The sequence below is a fragment of the Pungitius pungitius genome, chromosome 4, assembly GCF_949316345.1.
Source record: "Pungitius pungitius chromosome 4, fPunPun2.1, whole genome shotgun sequence".
NCBI classification, from domain to species: domain Eukaryota; kingdom Metazoa; phylum Chordata; class Actinopteri; order Perciformes; family Gasterosteidae; genus Pungitius; species Pungitius pungitius.
In genome coordinates this window covers 11,451,270-11,470,644 of record NC_084903.1, presented here as the reverse complement: position 1 = coordinate 11,470,644, position 19,375 = coordinate 11,451,270, and the positions used below count along the sequence as shown (strand labels likewise).

General features: G+C 40.3%; 1 protein-coding gene across 3 annotated transcripts in view; it reads left to right on the top strand.

Annotated features, from left to right (window-relative positions):
- The window catches only part of fam189a1 (family with sequence similarity 189 member A1), a 59,044-nt gene that overhangs the window by 27,218 nt on the left and 12,451 nt on the right, over nucleotides 1–19,375 (top strand). For 2 of the 3 annotated variants that reach the window (XM_037450403.2, XM_037450391.2), the window contains exons 3-4: nucleotides 16,771–16,881; nucleotides 18,794–18,958. In XM_037450403.2, coding sequence (XP_037306300.2) covers nucleotides 16,771–16,881; nucleotides 18,794–18,958 — 276 coding nt within the window. The remainder of the gene's footprint in view (nucleotides 1–16,770; nucleotides 16,882–18,793; nucleotides 18,959–19,375) is intronic. The other variant, XM_037450397.2, reaches the window with a different exon arrangement.

Below are 19,375 nucleotides of genomic sequence, written 5' to 3'. Positions count from 1 at the left end.
ATAATTAGCTTAGCATAAAAACTGGAAACAGAATGTCTGGATTCGTATAAAGGGCCTACCAGCACAACTAAAGATTCCTAATTAACATGTTTGGTCTTGTTTGATTGTCTAAGTCTAAAAACAACTAATTGTGGGGGTTAAGGTGTATTTATCTGGTTGCTTGGCTTTGATGACAAGAATCTTGTCTTCATGCTGTATCTTCATGTCAAAAAGACAATTGTAAGAGTAGTATTCTTCTAGTATTCTTTTGTATTTCCGTATGTTTTGATGGCAATGTTTATGCTATATCATAGATTTAAAAGACTAATTGATACATCCAATAAGAGTAACAATCTTTAGTTGCAGTCCTAGAACAATTGAAATATTAATATGAAATATTAAAATAAAGTTTCCTCTAATTTGAACGGTCTGTCTGTGTTTATGAATTTAAAAGGTTTTTGCAGCGCTCTGATATTTCTGTTGTACCGATCTATTTGGGACAGATATGAGTTATAAATAGAGTATGCGAGCTACGCTTTTGGTTTTGACACATTGTAGTCAGCATATGACATTGAGTGCAATGTTTGGATGGTCGGATATCTTGGAGAAACATGGTGCACCGTGGTAGGTGGAGAAGATGTGTCGGATATGAAATCCCTGAAACTTTCCTTGTAACCTCCACCTTCAAGATGTATTTATATTTCATATATTCTCTGTGGAATGAGAAGAAAATGCTGTTTCCATGTTTGGAGAAAATCCTACTTCTTTATTCTTTATCTTATACTTTTCTATCAAGTCCAGTGTGCTGCGTTAATGCTGTGGCAGGTTTACCCCGTATCACTCGAGGCCGGAGACAGACAAGACTACATGCTGCTGTTTGTGACTGTGAAGGATTATGTGTTTAGAAAGAGACAGAAAGACATGGAGAGTTAGAGGGCATTACGTCCTGGTTTGCCCTGCCAGGGAGACGAGACGGAGAGGGTCTGCAGAAATCTCTTTTGTTTCATTTGAATGCAACACATGCATAGGAAATTTACATTCTTAGTTTATGGATGTATTTGTGTGGCTGTTTCATTCATAAAAACAATGCAATGTTTACACTAGACCAACCTAATGACCGTGTGGTCTGAAGTGTGGAGAGATTTAAATAACAGAGAGCTACAGCCGTCTTGAGGTGAAACGGTCACTGCTCTTGTGAGGTGTCAGGCCGAGAGGAGGTCCAAGACGAGCAGCTACTTCACATTCGTGTTTCCACAGGGATGTGAGTGCAAGCTGTCCTGTCGGGCTTTCTGAGCCGGGCCGTGTAGCTGAACCGTGGTCCTAATGTCAGATTGGGCTTCTCTGCAGCACTGACTTGTTGGCATAAGCTGCGACTGCTAAGACGGCCCAAGGAACAATATTCTTGTTTATGGAACATGGGGACATGATTTATTTGTTACTGGGGTACACTCTTCTTGCAAATCTGTGTCAACACATGTCTTGAGTTTCCCGTTTTAGCTGGTCTATTATATTAATAAATGACAGCCTGTCACTTTTCACAGGATTGTTCAGTTTACTATATCTTTGGAAGATTACAGTGTAAATGTATTTGTCACTGAAGACCTACCTGCTCAGACTTGTATGTGCAACAAGCAGGGGAATTATTTATTTTAGTATATATTTAACATAATATTTATCTTTATAACCACTGAGGGTGTCTCATTTTGCTTTGCATTACAGTCAGAAAATGAATTCAAGTTCATGGCTGCTCTTGCCTTTCAGCACAATGCGTTAATCAGCAGAGCCACAAAGGTTTATTCCTGTATACTGTACGCCCTGAGAATATTAAAGCTTCATCCCTGCTCTTTTCAGGACTGCACTCTTTGTTCAGTATCATGAATGGAAATTAGATAATGTTTCAAGTTCCCGAGTGTTTCAACATGCATGTTTCCAGCTCTCACAACACCATGCACCCCCTGAGAATACTTTAGTTATTGCCATGGCCATTACCAGCACAAATCTAAATGAGAACTGCTGGCCAATAACGGTCCAGAATACATTTAGACAGGGCAAATGTGTCATCACTCTCCGAGAAACGTTATTGAGTGTAGTATCTTTCATAGAGGAAGGTTACATCAGCTTTATAAGACTAACATTATTCATTTTTAAACAAACTCTAAAACTCAAGCAATAATAATACTTGAGGAGGTTGGACAAAGACCGGTTTAGAGAGCTACTTTTTAAAGGCATTGAGTTTGTGTGACGGCAGGAAAAGCTTCCCGCAGTGCTGGATCACTTCAAAGGCACAATCACCTTTTTGTTTTCAGTTAGTGCGTCAAACGAGCAGTAAGCCTTGTCCACACGACCCAAGCGAGCTGCTGGTGATGTGAGGATGGCGCAGGTCAAAGATATACACACATGCACAACCATGTGACTCCATTTCAAAGAACCTTAAAATGAATCCTGAACTTGAAGCAAAGCCAAAATGGTGGTTGTGATGTGAGTCATTGTGCTGGACCTGGTTCACCATTTGTAGATGGTCCAAGGATGACTTGCAGGTGAAAGAGGAACTGAAGACCTGAGTCTATATTTGGGTTTTCTCCATACCCCAAGAGCCGATCATCCAATTTACTTCCCACTTGCCAAGTGTATTTCTGTGAAAGCAAGGATGAGCTTCTGCAGCAATGGGGGCGGGCCTTTACAGACCACAACTCATTTAGTGCAGTTCGCTTTTGCTACTGGATATACTAAAATGAGTTGCCTAATTAAATATAGCAAAGAGATTTCTCAGATAAAACAGCAGAGGAAAGAAACACAATGCACTGAGCAGCCTGGGAAGCTCAGCTATCTGAGGAAATGAAAAAGACTTAAATGATTTTAACTAAAGATGTTGGCCATTTAGCCCCGGGCACACAACTAGGCAAATGAGCCAAAACTTCTGTCTTATCAAGCTTAAAAGAGACATACAGTTGGATATCATTAATTTAAAAGTGATATAAGACACATTTTAAATGTGCCAATAAAATTATGTGAGGGAAGCAAAAACACATCAAATAATATACCAAGCTCCAAACAACTAAGGGCACAAGTGCTCATTAGTGATGACTCATAAGTCATAGCAATATCATTACATATACAACAATATCTTATCCATTTTGACATTCTTTGGGAAAAACATTTTGCTTCCATTAGAGTGTAAAAATGATGCACCACATTCAGAAATAGTCTAAACTACTAAATGGTGGTAGTCTGGAGCCCTGTTAAAGGGACAAAGACCGAACCCTGAGGAACACCACAGCGAAAACCCCAGATTAAACATGTAGGGACCAAGTAACACGAAAAAACCTGACAGATGTGGGACAACCGGTCTGCGCTATCTCAAAGACACACACCCATGGTCTGTGACCTTTCAAAGGATGCTGTGATCTGCAGATCAAGAGACACTAAAACAAAGCATTCACCCACATCAGAAGATGTGAGTGGCAGGTTGGACCTGGAACATGTTTCTTGTCTGAGCCGAGGGATATGCTCACCCCTCTGCTGCATGCTTGTACACGCCTGGGACACTGAAAACAATCAGCCATGTAGAACCTTCAACGATTAGAGGCTGTCATCATGTTCTCTCACCCCCAAATTCTCCATTTATCAGTGTTACCTTGTGCTGGATACATAAACATATAAGGAACACAATTGCAGATGTCTTGCAAGTCTAATAATAATCCAATCATTTACAAGTATTCGCTAGAATTCAGGATTTTTTTATTAAGAATATATATCATAAAGCATAAGTATGGGGTACTGGGGTATTGTTATTAGTAATGCCACCCTAACACTGCTGCAGCATTTGTCAAGCAACAGCTCGTATAGTCACCAAGGCAACGAGTTATTTGTGTAAGCAAACAATTGTGCTTCAAATATAAGGCTTCCCAAAATAGGGCCTGGATCTCACAGTGAAATTCACATCTTTAGAGGGAAACACGGGGAGTTATATGATTGAGTGATCCACGCTTCTTAATTATTAATGACAAACAATATTACTCATTAAGGATTCCTTTAGCATTTAGCTAACCAATGTCCTTCCAACAGTAATCCTTTCCTACCAATCTACCAATCCAACCAATTGGGTTGTTTGCCTCTCTGAATCCAAAATTGACGAATTAGAAATACGTTATATGGCATCCAATAATCTGCATAACGTGACATGCAAATCAGCAGTGTGCCAGGGATTACAGATGAAAAGTTGCTGGGTTCATTTAACTCAAGTGTTTGTATTAATTATTTTGCATCGTCCCTCCTTTAAGAACATTAACATACTGCGATTTCCCATGAGATCCCATTGCATAAACTAAAGGCGAAGTGTTAGCTTGTACATTTGCTAATGTACTGTATAGTATAATCAATTCTAGCAGATCATGCGAGGTTGGATTTGTTTTCAAGGCATTATATTGTGATCTGTTACCTTTGGTGTGAGCTCCATCATCTGTTTCTTTCCCACAATTTCTGGCATTTTTCCTATGAATAGAATAGAGATTCGAATGAATAGAGAAAACTAGTTTCTATTGCAATTTTCTAGTGGGTTTGTGCATACAATCTATAGAAATATGAACAAAGTTAATGATTCTGGATTAAACACTGGAGAAATGTGGCAATTACTGACTGGCTGTGGAGAAATATTTGGCATGTCTGTGACATGAGGTTGAACTTTCACCACAACTTCCTTTGACAAATGCCTGCATGTTCCTGTTTATCTTTGATCAGAGGCAAAAAGGGAGTGTTTGTGATTTTCACAGGACCATGTGACGGATGGCCAACAACAACAGCACACATATACATACACACACAGAGACACGCATACACAATCCCCACTTCTCTGAATATCTCACTAAGGATGCACACAAATCCCTGAGAGCGTATACACGTGAAAACCACAGATTTTCCATTACGATCACATAACTACAGCCGGGCTGACAGGACATGGGTAGAAGGCTTTATGAGGTGCGCTCTGTGACAGCCTGTGAACCTGCCAGGACATAAATATTAATGCAGGTGATGAAAGAGGGAGGAAGATAGAGAGAAATGCACACTGGCTGACTGTGACAAAGAAACCAAGCCCTCCATGCTGCTGCAATAATGATGTATGGCCGGACACCACAACAACACATAATCAAAACAACTGTTTGTCAGTGCCAGTTATTTGATTATTCAATTAATGACTTCATCAATACATTAACTAATTAATTGCTTGATCAAATCATTGATTTACTTAGACAGCAAAGGAGAGCATTTTTCACACAAGCCTATGAACAAACTAATCCTATAATTAGGAGTGAAAGTAGCCCATTAGCGGCCTCGGGCCAGCAGATTGCTGTATGTGTGTGTGATTCTTTTTGTAACTATAAGTGGTTTAAGTTATTGCTTTGGGCCCCTATTTTTTTTGTCCCCAGACAGACAATATTGGACTCCTCCTTAATCCTAAATCGCGTTAATCTCCTGTCACACTTCTGTTGAATTTTTCTTGAAAGCACATACCGTTCAATTAAAGTATGCCTGTCTTCCTGAAATGCAATTTAAAGAAAGGTACATACTGCTTTGTGTACACAATTTCAAGAAGTGTTTGCATAATAGCTTGGACTATTTTTAGCCCTGCTGTTGTATGCTGTAAACATGCATGCAGAGGCTAGTGTTGACTAGTTTAGAACAATACTTCTATTATCTGGAGGGGTGGAGGTATTAATATAAAAGATGTTCATTGTTGAGTTCTTTGTATTTTTATCAGAACATAAACTTCCCGAGCACATGAACATCAAGTGGCTGCTTCTTTCTGAAAGCATCTTTCTTTGGTTCCTAAAACATCCACTTGGTTTTACACGCACAAAATCACAATGTGGAATTCATTTAGCTGAATGAAAAAGGTTTTTTTCTGCTATACTCAGTCTATTATAACCAACCCAATTTTTTAAATGCCACAAGCGCACATATTTGAGTGTGCTCCTGTGTCAGCTTCTGTTAAGCAGCACAGGCTCCGCTCTCTCCTCCCTCCCGTCACATTGGTGACAATCTCTTCTATCGCAAACAGTTTGAACTCTATGTGACGTTGCAGCGAGAGTGTTATGGTCAAACGGAGGCGTCAGAAGCAAGTTCCACCAGTTTATTTTCCACAGCTGACTGAACAACTAGTGCTCTGTGCTCACTTGTCAGGGAGAAGGGACGTCATTTTGGTTCACACAAAATCATGTCAGCTACATATCACAGCTGAGTGAGTAGAAACTGCGGCGTGACTACAGCCACTATGACACAGCCGGGCTGGCCTGTCTTGTAGCTGCTGAGCCCTCACCCGGGACATGGGAGCAAGTATCGCTTTAATAACATCAATGTTGGGATGATTTAAATAAAAGGTACTTATCCAGAGTCAGGTTATTTACCTGCAGTAGATGTCAATGGGCATGTTTCCTGTCTGGAGAAGCAGCAGACAGGTGCACCAGCACAGCGGCAACAGAACGATGTAGTTCTTAATGTTGCTGATGCTGCTTTCCTTATCTATTTGCAAAGGACAGGGTGTGAAGACCAGATAGTATAGCATTGTTTTCTATGTGGGTTGAAGTATGTGCACATGTATGAGTTCATAAATGTGTGAATGCAGGGTTCTTATCTGCACGACTGAGTCTGTGTTTTGACAGCACTGCGGTTTCATCATACTATCGTACATACCGTACCCTTCGGAGCGATATCTCAAAGCCAGAAAAGAAAAAGTGAGAAAATGTAATAACTATTGCTTCCCTATTGGGGGGGGGGGGGGGGCAGCTATGATTAACAACATTGATTTTCACTGACTGTATCTCATTGACAGAAGGAAATGAAGGCTGAAAATGTATTTATTGTTTGTGATGAAGAAAGGAAGAACCCCCGGGAGACGGATAAGAGTATAGTCTGGGAAAGATACACACAATCTTGAAGACAATGATGATATCAGAACATATCCCACAATACAAGATACAAGTTACATCATTACAATTAGTTACTTAAAGAAGCCTTTTGCTACTCGAAATGTACATTTTTCATGAAACTGGGCTGTCTGTGTATTTGATGATCCATATTGGCCAATACACGTGTTTTTGTTGTAGCCTTGTTGCAGCTGGTATTTTCAACTGCTGTGATATAGGCCTTCAGATTCTAAGTTTACTTTGCTACAGTATTTGATGTGTTCTATAATGGTTATTTGCACAAAATTGAAATCATTAGGAACCCTTTCTTTCATACATTAATTTAATTCCTTGTGTTGTCACCGCTTGGCACATTCTCCCATAATAATGTAATGTAAACAGTGGTGGCTGGTGAATAGATTTTTTTCGCAGAACGTGGGCATAAGAAGCACTTTGTGTATGTTTGACATACAATTTAGCCAATCTGTGTCCTTAAATAGACTCCACCTGGGGCAACAATGTTTTTTTTTCCCCAAGCTTGTTCGTTGTTGACGCGGCTGTATCGACAGGCGGACGACATTCTGGAATCACCATTCAAACAGATGAGACAAGTAACATATACACAGTACATTTGATATTATATTGATTATTATTTGATATATATATATAATACTGAATTGCCTGTGAGGGTGACAGAAATCATTTTCCATGTTGGAATAAATATAAAATATTGAACTGCAAAGTAGTAAATGCATTTTTACCATAATTGTTTTGCATTAAATCAACCTGGGATGTTTGCTGAAATTGATTGCCCTAACATTTCCCACCAACCACCACTGAATGTAAGCCACCAAAACTACCTTGTTCTGTAACTTTCCATTTTGATTACATGACCATACAAGAGCAAGATCAAAAACTCTCCACAAAGGAAAGTGAGCAATTCAATCTGAAAAACAAATGCCTTTTTGATTTTTTAATTTATCAGACACAAAGCTATTTGTATATTTCCATTTGCTCTCTTGAAATACTTGAGGTTGCTAACCGCAAGAGCAAACATTTGAGCATTAATCTCACACGTTTGATTCTTATTCAATGATGATGATTTATGAAGTGATTGGCAGCAGTCCAGCAACAGATTTTCTGATAGTGTTCCTCATCAGTGTGTACTGTGGAGCATCAATACAGCTCTGTTAATTCAAACCACTGCTGTCTGCCATCTTGTGTAATTGAGTGGTTAAGAGACTGTTTTGGCTCCCGGCTCTTACTTTTTATTAGATCTGTAAACGCGCATGTAGACCCACAAATGCACAACACATACAGACTTGCAATAGAGCCATATATATAAAGCCAGCACTCAAACACACACACACACCCTGGTGCACAGATGACTGGCACACACTAGCTCTGCCACTGCTTTGCATGTTGTGTGTGTGTGTGAGCTTCTTCATTTCCTTAGTGGCCTGTTAATCTACGACTTGACCCAGATGGAGAGGCTTTTGTGGGAGATAGAGCCCACTGCCAAAGGAGATGGGCCCCGCAGGACCACCTGTCAGGAGCCGCTAAAAGAAAACAAACAGACAGGAAGTGTGTGTGTGTGTGTCAGACAGACAGACAGACAGACAGACAGGTGAACAGAAGTGCATACGTATGTGAATGTGGGGGGTGACGAAGACTGAGAGGAAGGTGGTGGAGAGGCAGCCTACAAAGAGAGAATCTGCAGGACGGGTTGCTGACGGAGAGCCCTCAAAAATAGCTGTTGGAGGGGATTAACTTCTATTCTCATGTTCTCTGTAGGATTTTTTGATTTTATTATAGATTTTCTGTTATTTTACAGAGCTGGCAGGAGAAGCCCTGAAGTGAAATCAAATCTTTTGTACTCAAGAATCAGCACACAAATGTAGAAAGCTCATTGCAATCCCAACACACCTGTAGATAGAAGCTTGTTTCTTTGGTTTGAGGTACACAGTTCAACTGAATTGATTTGAAAACATAAGAGTGGGAAAGAAGCTATTCCTTGCCAGATTTAGATCCCAAATAGAGGAAATTGTAATTCATGTAATTCATAAAGCAACGTGCAGTCAATTCTCAAATGGTGGAATGTAAGAATGTAACACACTTAGCATTTTTAGGCCTCACTTTGTGTCTATATCCCAATAGTTAACCATTCATGAACTGTTTTTCACATTTTAAAAAGGTTGACTATAAAAAAAACACCACAGAGAACAAACCCTGCAGAGACAGACCAACATTAGGACACAGTGGTTCTATAGCCCCTCTGTTCAGCTCGGTTCTTGTCTCCACCAAGTAACCAAGCAAAAATAATGTGGGTCTGTTTTTGGACTTGGTTTGTTTGTTTGGTCCTCTTTCACAAAAAAATGTTTTCCCGTTCCTAAGCAATTTGCTTTTGCATTTTTTTTTTTGCAGGAACCATTGTTAAATGTTCTGGTTCATTATGTGTAACTGAATGTGTTCCAGTTCATCTACATCTCATTATCTATAAATCTAAAACTCCAACTGTGATTCATCCGCGGTTCTAGTGACATAAATGTTCTAAGTTTAAGGCACATTTAGTTGTCATAACTACCACACAATCTAAATTCAGATGCAATCCCATGTTATCTGCAGACAAATAATTAAGTGTATAAATTAATCAAAGAGACGATTCTTTAATTATAAGCTCTCATGGTGTACTTCCCGCTACAATGTCTTGCTCGGAGACATTCAAGAAGGAATGATGTTTGCAAACTTGCCTCTCTAAAGCAACCTCGCTGCCAGCCTGAATAAAGTTCATGTGTGCTGTTTGTTAGAACACCAGGCAAGCTGAAAGAAAGAGTGCAAGGTTGTGTGCGTGTGTGTGTGTGTGTGCTTCAGGAGTGTTTTCTCTCTTCTCTGGTCACAGTTTGCCTGTCACCTCTGGTCAGTTTGCATTAGCACTGCCACTCAGAGTCCCTGCTGCTCCTCACATCACCTCCTCTCCTCTCACACTGTGTATCAGCCAAGAGGGCATTCAAATGAGAGTAAGAGCGGAGCTTCTGTTCTCTAACCAACCAACTTCACCATGACAGGTAAAGAGGGAAGAAGCCAGTGAGCTTCTTCATGGTTCCAAGTCAGTTAAGTGACTCGGCTACAGGCGATGCGACTTTGCAGCACCGTTACAATACCTCTGTAATCTCAGTTCTGATCATTGCCCCTGTACTCTGAGCATGGGGTGTCCTTCAGTGAGGGAATCGGCTCTCCCATGACGATTTGTCCACGGGCAAGACACTTAACCCCAATTTGCCCCTACGGGTTGCTGTTAATGCGATTTATGAATGTGTGTGAAGGGTTAGATAACGGTGATGGGCAGGTGGCCCCTTGCATGGTTGCTCCTGTAATCAGTGTATGAAAGGGCTTGAATGATGACATGTAAAGTGCTTTGAGTGGTCGAAAGACAAGAAAGGTGCAGTTCAAGTACAAGTCCATTTACCGATAAAGACTTTGGACACGTTTTCAGCATTTTTACTGTAAAGATATCATTGTTCACATTACATCACTGTTTGTATATTTTGTTTTCACATTTTATAATCTTTGTGGTACTACATGTTTAGCATCACATGTTGTATGAAGATAATTTAAACACAAAAGAAGATGTGCTATATTTCTTGTGGTTGTAATTTTTACCAAAGATATTGGTTTCTTTTCAATCTTTTTTTAACACTTTTTTTGTGTGTGCGCGCATGTATGTGTGTGTTTGCATGTGTGTCGTGAAAATGCATCTCATCGCTGTGCTTTCACTTTGTTTTGTGTTTATTTTATATTGCATCTGAGGAATGCTGTCTCAATCAATTGCATATGCAATTGCTGAGAGGAATATGAATAAAATGAAGCAATATTAGGGGCGGTTGCTCCAAACCGTAAAACAAAAATGATTGTCTACTGTTTTCTACATAAAGTAAAAGATGTCCCCTGAGGCAATTCAGGAAGAGTTTTGAATCCTGCTGTTTTTTTCTCTTGGTACCTCTCCTTTTGCATTCTCCTTCTTTTGGACTTTATTTCTATCGTAATGATAATCTTATATTGTATAAAAAGGCAAGAAGCAGATTGTGAGAGAAACGCAGGGAGAGTTTGAAAGAGAACGGTTGGCTGGGTGAAGAGGAACCTTCTGACTCAAGATAATGTCAGATGAATAATGTCCTCCCCCAAGGCCCTGAGAAGAGCAGGAAGTGTGGCTCCATATTAATTAGAATATGAATTAGACTGCCTTATCCGATGGCTCACAGGAGTCAGTGCAGTATGATCCAAGCAGCAGCAGCATTAGAGCAAATAGTCTCTCCTCAGGTCACGTTGCTCTCCTGCAGTCATTCTGACCACTTTCAGCCTAAAATTACATCATTTAAATAGTTAGTGGTGCAGTAAACGTTTGTCCACAAATTACATTCATTTCATTTGAAAAAACATAAATAATAGGCGGACCTCAGGAAGTCTGTAACCCTTTAATTGATAATTAGAAATATTAATCTAAGGATCAGGTGCGGTACCTTAGTTTTGATATGTGTGTTAAAATGTTAAAACATTAAGTAAAAGAAAATACAAACTGGAGGGGATTATCGTTAGTTTAATATATAAATAATACAATTCATCCTGAGGGAGATATAAATGCCTAAACCACATTCTATGGCAATCCATCCAGTAGTCATGAAGACATTTCACTTCCAATCACAAATGTAAATCTGCTGGTGCTGAGGAAAAGAGACAGAACCCTTTTTAACTTGATTTAGAAATGCTTTCAACAACATGTATTATTTCATGACACAAGATTTTTAGATGTGTGTGGTTGTGTAGCTACGTGGATCTATATAACATTGGCGTACTCTGTTTAGGAAGGAAGTGGCTGTGGTTATTGAATACATTTTTCCAAGTACATCTTATTTTGTGTAATGATATTAAACAGCATTTTGCATCCTGTTATTTGTTTATGGAGACATCATTTTCAATTAATTCCCTCAAGCAAGCAGCATCTTTTACAAAGTTCCTGCTGTACTTCTGTGTGGTGTGAGGGTCTGCCGGTGTTCATTATAGGCCTGTCTCATTACAGCAGCCCCCCACCAAGAGCCTTAAGGGGAGCCGAGAAGACAGAGCCTCCTTGTTTTAGCTCTTTAGAGGTCAGTGGTTGATTAAAATGTTGAAAAGTGGAGGTTAATCAGCCACTGACCCTTGGGCTGATGCTGTCTTTCACGGCCTGTTTTAATCAATAAGTGTGAGCACTGGCACGCGGAGCAACTCTACTTCCCTAATAGTGCCTGGCCGTCTAGTTATACATTATCTACACTCTGCTCAAATGTATGTTTGCACGCTGAGGTCTGGTGAATTCACATTCTTAAAAAGGCTTCAAAAGATTCAAAAAGTTCCGCAACGTGGGAGACGTAGTTGAGCTTCAGCAGGCGTAATGTAGGTTTCACGCCTCATCTGCCAATAAAAGGTGTAAAAGGAGTGCAACTTCAACACGATGTCTGCAACCCCAGGAACTAATCCATCACATCCTGTGGAGATGCAGTCTGACGTGTTGTCAACATGACTGCACATCAAAGCCAAAGAGCAAAGTTGAGACGCAAAGATTTTTTTTTTTTTTTACTTTTGGGGTCAATAGCTATAGAAATATATAAAGAAAAAACATCTAGTAGTAAACCAGCTTTGTTCTTAGTGGTCATGAAAGAACGTGATGATTTTACAGTAACTCTGGTAATGCTCTGCTTGCAGACACTTATTTTCCACTATCTTACTCTGTCATGCACTCCATAAACCCAGTGTCCAGTTAAACGGGAAATACATCCATTTACTGTGACAAAGTGTTAGGTGTGAAGTTAATCTCCAAGTCATCCTCCTGCTGTGCAAAGTAAGCAACGCCTTAGTGAGGAAACGCAAATATGTATGCTGCTGAGTTCAGCTATGTTTATATTTAAGGTTGGCATTTCTGATTCTCACTTCTGATTTCCATCTGTGTTTTGGGAGTTGGAGTTGGACTTTCTGCAGATGTATGTCTGTTCAGGTATCGTCAAGAGCATACTTCCACGAGTGGGGGTTTAAAGTGATCTATCCTGCGGCAGAATTAAGTGTCTGTTGAAATCGTTACCTCTGGTTTAGTGTGACGTCCCCTGGGTTCTGCTGCTGAGATTTAGTATCAACACCTTCACTGTTTACCTGGACCGGCGCTGAACTCAAGGTCACTCAACTCCTATCACAACTAATCCTGGTGATGTGGTCCAAGCTCACACATGCACACATATATATATATATATATATATATATATATATATATATATACATACATAAAGATATTCACCACGGCCCTCGTGGGAGCCGCAGGCCACAGAGACATTTCAGTTAACAGAGGGAGCCAATGAGAACCAGCTGCTACTTGCTTTCTCGAGTGTGTTTATGAATTCAGGAGAAGGAAAACCAGGATAATACATTGGGATTTTTTTGTTGGGCTGATTGTGGCTTGACCCCAAATTAGGGGTGTATTTTAACATATTTGAAATTACTTTAAGCTCTGGAAGAGCCCAAGGCTAATGACAGTTTCCTGTTAATCAATATTCAGTAATGGCATTTTATTCTCTTATAGTTTTGTTCCCACATGTTTCTAAGCTCTACAGGGCTCAGGATTCATAAACAGTGTCCCAGGGAAACGGGATCCGAGGGTTTGTGATTTGCTGCTGCAGCAAAAACAAAACACAGACTCCAGCTCTGATGTCTCAGGGATCATTTAAAATAAATAAAGTTGTGTTGCAAGCTAAATACTCATTTCTGCTGCAAAACACAAACACAAAACACTAACACAAATGATAATTTTATATAAATCCCATCTGAATAATAAAACATACATTGCTGCTTAAAGTACTGCTAAAATGATCAGTTTATATATGAGCCCCCCTTTCCTCTACTCCTTTAATATTTGGCCTTATAATGAATCAATGAAAGATTAGTATTGTTTTCTGCTCGTGCTTCACCACTGAGGTGCTTATCTTATCTCTGATTTGTGCTTCTTCAAATAAACAGAGGTGATGATGAATGGGCCTGGATTTTTGTTGTGGCGGCTTTGCAGATAGATGAGGACCCAAGATGTTTGCAGTTTGTGTTGATTGTTGAATTGTGATTCTGCCTGATTTACAGAGTTTCCAAATCCATTGAAACTCCACTCAAGGACAACATTTGCTCATAAAAGCATTATGCTAAGCACAAAAGAGAGATTAAATGTGAATAATTGGTTCAGAGATCTAGGTCGACTGTGGCCAAAACCACATAGTGGTCCACTGATTGACAAAAAAATCAACAAAAATCCACCAAGTCCCTTTAAGGTTATACACAGCCTACCTAAGTACACCGCTCCAGTGTACACAATAATAACCCTCTGTCTTTTTTGTTTTTTTACTATTTATATGGTCCATCTAGAACGTCATCACTCACCTCTGCTGTGTGAAAAACTGCAGCTGGATGAAGGATAGGTAGAGGCGAAGCTAAAGCCAAATGGTTTTCACCCCACTGACAGTTATGGAGAATTACAGTAATACACCTGGACCTCGGGTCTTAATACTTAATCTATGAGTGTGTGTCATGGAGATGAATGGTGATTGTACTGTGGACTATTGTCCTCCGCAGCGAGCACTAAACGATGTGAGATCACAAGCAGCTTAAATCCGCCTCGGCTGTTACGGCCAGCCTCGTGTGCGTAGCTTTGTGTGTGTGTGCGTGTGTGTGTGTGTGTGTGTTTACCTCTTTGACATGCAGAGGGAAGCGCAGCAGTAATTAATGACTTGTTGCTAAATGGTGCAATGTGATCCTACATTGTAATGAGAAGGCAGTGGAGTGGGGCCGGGCATGACAATCAGCTCAGCAGAGGGCCACCACAGGGGGATGCACAGGTGACACCTGGGTCACACAGGCCTGGATGGGACTATTTACATATATAAAGGCTTTCATGGGAGACTTTTCCCCCATTGTTTCATAAAAACACAAGTTTTCAGGGTAGTTGTAGATCTGACACAGATTTCTATTGGAATTATTCAACCAAAAACTAAACAACAGCTAAATATTATTTTAAAGCGGCAAGAAATTATGCAAGAGTACACCCAACATCACGAGAGCTTTGATGAAGTGGGTTGGTTTTCTCATTAGTTGGAATTGCAGCTGGTTATTGTTTGAGGTGCAGCATTTTATCCGACTGACCCAGCTGGCGACAATGCAAACCCAGAGAGGTTTCATTCAAAGACAATAATGGCCTGTGTGTCAGAGATAGCTTCTCACTGGTTTGTGCATTAAAATATCCTCTTTGTAAAGGTTATTGTCATAGCGCTATTTGAGTTAAGAGCTCTTAACTCCCATGTGAATTACAGAGGAAGCTTTCTGCAGAGCCACATTTTGATAACGGTTAACTATGAATGTCACACTTGATAATAAATCATGTAGAGCAGGTCTGGATCTTATGATGGAATTTTTTCAACAATTTATTCTCCACAATGTTCAGTTTGAAGAGGTTCTTGTATTCTGCAAAATAAACATCACAGTTGCCAGTCCCAAATCTCAGGGCTTGAAAACATTCATCCCCATGATTGAAAAGAAACACTTCATAATTTACAGGGCCCTTCTCTGTTAGCTTGTTCCACTGGTAGATCCCTCAGTGTGAGTACCATACTTTCAGAGGAATCAATGAGTTATGTGAAGGTTCCCCACAAGCCCTTTTGTTTTTAAATATCTAATGCAGACAAAATGTACTCGAGAGGCTTGGCGTCTGTCAGTGTTTGTTGTCGGTTTGTTCTGGTGTTTTTTAATTCACTTAAGCTGTGAATGTTACATGTATACATTTATACAGTAAAGTAGTCTTATTCTTATTGAATTAAATGAGATCAATCTTTTGACTGGCACAATATAAAAAATATCCTGAAAGCACTCATGCCTAATTTAATACGCAGTGTTCATATAGAAAACAGCTATTTTCAAATTTAGGATAGAGAATCAAGTCCATGTGTGTTGATATCAGAGCTTCTCCTTGCTTTGTTGATATACGGGTATAGGGGTATGGGTGGGGTGGGGTGGGGTGACGGAGGGGGGGTGTCATGCCTTTTGTTGTCTTCCTAGAGACATGATTACTTTCTTGTGCAGCTGATCAACCAGGGAAGGACATTCAAATGAGAGGCTAATTAATCACATCTACACATCATGACCACCAAGGATCCACTGGACTACATAATCTTGTTCTTTCTGTTTCCTCTTCTTCTCGCTCACGGTCTGTTATTACTTGCACTGTTCCTTTTTACACTAATGTACTAACAGTGTTTTACTGATTTCTCCATCTTTCTATCATTTTCTGCCAGGGTAAAAAGCACTTAAAATGATTGCTTCTCCAGTTTATTACATGTCGTCTCTAGTTCCTTCCTCCTCCGCCCCTGGTCCCTCTCTCCTCCTCTCCTTCTATCAATAACCTCTATAGCCATCAAACTCCTCCTGCTAATGCCCTGTAAGTCTGCCACCAACACAAGCTTTGAAAATAAGCTACATTTAGGTATTGGAAGAGGAGAGGATTTATATCCCTAGGAATAAATAAAAGGCGTTAACTTGAGGAAAAGGAGGTGAAACGCTTTGGTGTTTGGAAAGTACATCGGGACTTGAAGCACATAGAAATATAATCTCTACTGTTTGTGCATAATTAAGTCATTTGATTCAGATTCCCGAGGTCTGTGATTGTTTTTATTTCTCTTGACATCAGTGCCAATTTTCCACCCTGAGTGACGATTGTCAGCGGAGTTGTAGCCACTTTTAAAAACAATATTGGCAAGATAGAGTATGGATGTCGAGTATGTATGTGTAAGAAGCAACGTTTTGACACATTGTGTTCTTTTTTTGTCTTTCTGTGTCACAGATCACATTCTTCATGCTGCTGTCCGCTGTGTGTGTCATGCTCAACCTGGCGGGCTCCATCCTGTCCTGCCAGAACGCTCAGCTGGTCAACTCTCTGGAGGAGTGTCAGCTGGTGAGACCCACTGGACTTTTTTGGACACACTTTCTCATTGAATTGAATGAGAAAGTGTGTCCAAACTTTGGATTGGTACTGTATGTACATTTTCTTGAATCAAGCATCCAAAAATCAAACCCTTTTTACATATTAAGAATGGAAACAGAAAGGTGAAAGATGAAATCAGGTCAACATGCTCTTTCGAGTGTCACCGGTATCCTGATCTTGACTTTCCATAAGGTAGATTTCACAAAATGTTATGAAATGAAGCAAAGGGGAAGACGAGGTCAATACCATCTTAGTAGCCTAATGTATATCTTCAAATCATAAACACACGTAATCATGTCATGAGCCTGAAAATAAATGTGAAGGATTTAGGTATTTTATTGTTATGGGCATGTGTTCTTTGTTGTCTGCATGTAAGTCAACATTTAAATGCACGAATGCTGGCACATGGCAGTCTTCTTCTCTGAGCAGGCTGCGGATCTGAGTCAACGTTGCCAAGTGAAGTGATCTACTTGTCTGTTAGTGACTAATGGCTGGTCATTATCACATCCATCTTTGCCAGAAGCTAAAATAGCTCAAATGCAGAGAAACAACTTTGAAAGGGTGTCGCAGTGACTCAAGAGAGACTCATGAGAGACGTGTTAGGAATCTAAGTAGACACCGAGATGACCTGAATTTAACTCATGCTTCAGTTTCACAGGGTTTTAAAAATAAGCAAAGAACTTGTCAGATACCTTTAAATTAGCTTGAACCTTTTGTAACCTTCCCAATGTTGAACCAGTGAACAATCTTTGAATCTTTGAGAAGCGTGTTTTTTAAGGTTCAATGGCACTCTATTACTACATTCTCAAAAAACAGCTTATTTTTCACTTCTCTATAGCCATTAACAGCTTCTTTTCGTTGTCTCTTTCCATGTCCGTGCCCCTGCGTTGCAAGCTACATAACCCCAATTTGAAAACCAAGCTTTCTGTTACAAAATAAAGGCTCAATGTGAAGATAACCCCAGATGACCCCGTTGGGGTTGTTATCTCAGATGTGCTCAAACTCCTCCAGAGCCACAAACAACATAATGCAACTGTTTTCACGAGCTAGATAGGACTCAACTGTGTAAAATTGAGGGAATTCCTGTTTCATATGTATGTTTTTTAAAGGTCTTTCACAAGCGGTATACAGCAGTTAGATACACGCTCTCTACACCCCGGCTATGGACAACCAGACACTTCGAAACAAGTCTATTGATATTTTTTGTTCTGTGTCCAAGTCATTGTACCGCAGAACACAACTGCAGTCTCCATGTTCCCATAATGAGATGCTAAGATGATTTTTGGTGCTGAATTTATAGCACCAGGATCTCTTATGTTTTTTCATAACTGAAGAAGCCCCTTTTAATTAATCCAGCCCCCAACCCCACTAACCCCAACCGCTTACTCACTAGAAGCAGCTTTTCTGCCTCCTAAAGTGGGACCAGCCGACTAGACCAACTGCACTGATTCATGTGGCTCCCCAGAGACCCCCCCACCCCCCCCTCTCTAGTTATGTCTGAAATGCAAACGTTCCTCATCTCCCCTCCCCAATGTAATTAACCCGTGCTTGTTGGGTTCATGTCCTGCTTTTTCTCAATCTGGGACACATTGCAGAGGTACGCTCTACCTCTTTTCTTTTGTCGTACACTTCTGATCGGCCACGGGCAGCGGTCTGCCCCCGTTCACAGTACAGTGTGTGTGTTTGGTTCATCTCTCAGACAGATTTACAGTGTGTTTATTTCAGAAGTAATCACAACATAAACTACGTAGCTGCGACACACCAAGCTGAGGTCTGATCAGTGCATGTGTCTGTGGGTGTGCTTTTGTGTGTGTACGCGTGCGTGTGCTTGTGCTTGTGTGTGTGTGTGTGTGTTTTTGTGTATGTGGCGTGCATGCACGAGTGTGGATGTGTGTTCTCCCCTCCTCCCCCCCAGCTCAAGTTTGACAGCGATGGAGTGTGTGTGTGCTGTGAGCTGCAGCAGCAGAGTACGAGCTGCAACAACCTGGGAGAGACGCTGAAACTGAATCCGCTGAGGGACTGCAACACCATTCGCCTCCGTCTCAAGGTGGGTGTGAGCAAGTAGAGGCTTAATTGTGCTGAGGGTGAGAAACAATGATGTCTTTTCATGCGTAAATTGAAAAACTTAGAAGTATATAACGGTTGGAACTGCTGGTAGCTATGGTAACAGGACAATGTACCATATGTAGTCACAATTCAAAAGAAAACAGTGAAGATGTATTTTTCTTATTTTTTACATTTTAACAATATTTTTTCGCTTAACAAACTGTTCTGTTGAACTTGTCAATAGTCTCTGATGTTGATTCATGTAGCCTTGTTGTCATTCTGCCCTCATGGCGGCCTTTAACCACGCTGAGGGATGTCATCATTGCAAGTGAGCATTTGAAATCCATTTGTGTGGCCAGATTTAAGATTTATTCTTAAACTCTAGGGATGGCAGTGTCAGTGAGTTGAATTTATGATC